At 41.5% G+C, this 3,607-nt stretch overlaps 1 protein-coding gene across 1 annotated transcript; it reads right to left on the bottom strand.

Annotated features, from left to right (window-relative positions):
* Positions 1–1,586: 1,586 nt before the first annotated feature.
* Positions 1,587–3,370, bottom strand: atp5mj (ATP synthase membrane subunit j). Its single transcript, XM_041865223.1, has 4 exons — positions 3,263–3,370; positions 2,493–2,616; positions 2,076–2,096; positions 1,587–1,748 (listed from the first exon to the last, which is right to left on the bottom strand). The coding sequence occupies exons 2-4, from the start codon at positions 2,614–2,616 to the stop codon at positions 1,735–1,737; spliced, it is 159 nt and encodes a 52-aa protein (XP_041721157.1). The 5' UTR covers positions 3,263–3,370; the 3' UTR covers positions 1,587–1,734.
* Between the last annotated feature and the right edge of the window lie 237 nt (positions 3,371–3,607).

The following is a 3,607-nucleotide window of genomic DNA, read 5'->3' as shown; positions in this document are numbered from 1 at the left end:
TTTCGCTCATTAATCTACACACAATACCCCATTATGACAAAGCAAAAACAATGGAAATATCACATTTATGTAAATATTCAGATCCTTTACTCAGTACTTTGTTGAAGCACCTTTGGCAGCGATTACAGCCTAGACTAGAGTCTTCTTGGGTATGACACTACAAGCTTGGCACACCGGTATTTGGGGAGTTTCTACCATTCTTCTCTGCAGATCCTCTCAAGCTCTGTCAGGTTGGATGGGGAGCGTTGCTGCACAGCTATTTTCAGGTATCTCCAGAGATGTTTGATCGGGTTCAAGTCCAGGCCACTCAAGGACATTCAGACTTGTCCCGAAGCCCCTCCTGTTGGAAGGTGAACCTTTTCCACAGTCAGAGGTCCTGAGCGCTCAGGAGCAGATTTTCATCAAGGATCTCTGTACTTTCCTCCGCTCATCTTTCCCTCGATCCTGACAAGTCTACCAGTCCCTGCCGCTGAAAAACATCCCCACAGCATGTTGCTGCCACCACGCTTCACCGTAGGGATAGTGCCAGGTTTCCTCCAGACATGACGCTTGGCACTCAGGCCAAAGAGCTCAACCTTGGTTTCATCAGACCAGATAATCTTGTTTCTCATGGTCAGAGTCTTTAGGTGCCTTTTGGAAAACACCAAGTGGCCTGTCATGTGCCTTTTACTGAGGAGTGGCTTCCATCTGGCCACTCTACCATAAAGGCCTGATTTGTGAAGTGCTGCAGAGATGGTTGTTCTTCTGGAAGGTTCTCCCATCTCCACAGAGGAACTCTGGAGCTCTGTCAGAGTGACCATCGGGTTCTTGGTCACCTCCCTGTCCAAGGTCCATCTCACCCAATTGCTCATTTTGGCCAGCTCTAGGAAGAGTCTTGGTGGTTCCAAACTTCTTCCATTTAAAGAATGGTGGAGGCCACTGTGTTCTTGGGGACATTCAATGCTGCAGACATTTTTTAGTACCCTTCCCCAGATCTGTGCCTTGACGCTCTATGGACAATACATTCGACCTCATGGCTTGGTTTTTGCTCTGACGTGCACCGTCAGCTGTGGGACCTTATATAGACAGGTGTGTGCCTTTCCAAATCATGTCCAATCAATTGAATTGACCACAGGTGGACTCCAATCAAGTTGAAGAAAAATCTCTAGGATGATCAACGGAAACAGGATGCACCTGAGCTCAATTGAGTATCAGAGCAAAGTGTGTGAATAAATTATCAAAAATTGATTTTAAAAAACTGTTTTTGCTGTCATTATGGGCTATTGTGTGTAGATTGATGAGGGAAAAAAGATTAATCCATTTTAGAATAAGGCTGTAATGTAACAAAATATGTAATAAGTAAAGGGGTCTGAATACTTTCCGAATGCACTGTACATACCCAAGACAAGGCCTTACAAGCGACTTAGATAATTATAAACTACAAATTAGTGGCTAATGTGTACCTTAAAATAAAGTGTTACCATAATGGTTTAATAGTAAAATGTATTGACTAACTTTCCATCTGATTATAAATTTAAAAAAGACCTACCAATCTTTTGAACACATTGATGAGATGATCCTTGTCACTGAATAAAACGGCAAAAATGTATCATCCTTCTAGGGATCACAGCAGACCATTTTATTGTTCCAAACAAACAGACAATATGGACAGATATTATGGTGTAAATTGAGCTGCTTCACATGGGGTGCTATTTCACATGGGGAAAGGGGGGACCGCTCAGCATAGTGATGAAATCAATGTGCAGGCTCTGAAATAAAAACACAAAAATGTGTTAGTTCATACAACCATAAAACAGACTAATGCAAAATACTTCAGACATTTGTTGTTGTTCAAGTTGATTAATTTCAGGTGATACTCTGACTACAGCAACATTGGCAGTGAGATCACCGCAATGTCATCTCTCATTAAATGTTGTTTAATACGTCATAAAGTATTTAAAAATATATATTTTTTGATTCCATGAATGTGAAAATGCTCATGTATTGTTGTTTTAACATGAAAATCTGCCAAGTAGGTATCCCAATAAACTTGAACAATAAAGTGGAATGCCTAATAGAAAATATGTTGCACTTACTTCCTTTAACTGCTTTCTTTCCTAATGTTTGAAAGGGGAGAAGGACAAACAATATAAGTTAAAAAGAAAAAGCATACATTATCCAAATACGGGTTCACATTGTGTACTAGCCCTGTACAAAGTAAATACGCTACATTAAAATGCCCATTCTGAAATTGTAGTGCAGTGTTCTGCTCCAGTACGATATAAATTTCACCAATCAACGTAAAGATCTTGTACAGTTGCTAAAGATTGTCCTCTTCAAGTCTGTGGCGTGCCTTACCAACAATGAAAGATTATGCTTCACGCATTATTGCCCACAGCCACCAACTACTAAAATGTATGAATGACATGTAGTACAGCGCAACAGAACACTGTACTACAATTTCAGAGGTTTTGGTGTCAAACTTATATTCAATTTAGCAGTAGACAACTCACCCCCATAGGAGACTTTGTAGTACAGGTATGTCATGACACCCAGGCCGACCCACATCTCCTGGTATGCCCCAGTGTAGTAAGGGCTCATCTTGGCCCACCAGCTTGCAAATACACGCCCTGCCATCTGTGTGAAACAGAACAAAATGCGGTCATCTAAATAGATTTTACAGGCAAAAAACGGAGGGACAACATCGGTAGGAAATTAGTTTAAACAAGTATACTTTGCAGTACCACTACAACTGGCTAGCTTGTAGTTTGTGGGAGGTGAGAGACGCCTACGTGAAAGATTGCTAGCTAGCGTTGACTATATAGCCTAGCTAGCGACATGGTGTATGCCCACGGACCAGCACTACCGTTACAGCACAGAGGACGTCGCATGACTTTCAACCACATCTAACGTTACCTTCCTAGCTAGCGTTACCCAGTTGTCCAGATACATGGCTGTTTTAAAAGTAAACTTCACGTTATCAGCGCACACTAGCTAGTTTGTATGTCTGTTAAAAGTAACAGCAAATAGCTAACTAGATTTACACAATCATGAAGGATCAGCTTGCTAAATTCCTGCAACTAGATGCTAGCGTAACGTTAACATTAGCCAGTTAGCTCGCTAACGTTAGGCCTCATTGCAGAGGCTGTCGTCTTAGCTGGCACACGTAGGTCAACCTGATATATATATATTTTTTAAACAAGGTACTCTGACATATTTAATTCATATTTTTGCACTAGGTATTGGTTTGTAGGCATACTAGAACATCTTTGTAGGGCCTTACCTTCAGTATGTGACGCACCGTGCGAAGAAGGTCACTGTCCAAACCCAACAACAGCCAACAGCGTCTAATATGTCGCAGAGCGTGCTGGGATATCCGTTTTCTTCTTCTTTTGGGACACGCAGGAGTAGTAGAATGCACAATCAGATTTAGCCACATTGCCACACCGTGGTAGCCGCGATTTATCATCCAGCAAGAGCACTAGAACCACCGATATAACAGTGAAAATTAGCTATGTTTCCATTAATTGCCCAGTGATTTTTTTAGTCGACATTAAAAACTTTGCATAGAAGATAGACGCCACAATTGCCTGCTACGGTGAGTTTCCATGTAACTATCTTGTCTCGA

This window comes from Coregonus clupeaformis, chromosome 36 (genome assembly GCF_020615455.1).
Source record: "Coregonus clupeaformis isolate EN_2021a chromosome 36, ASM2061545v1, whole genome shotgun sequence".
In the NCBI taxonomy this organism is placed as follows: Eukaryota; Metazoa; Chordata; class Actinopteri; order Salmoniformes; family Salmonidae; genus Coregonus; species Coregonus clupeaformis.
The sequence above is the reverse complement of the archived record's forward strand: the minus strand, read 5'-3'. Positions and strand labels throughout refer to the sequence as shown.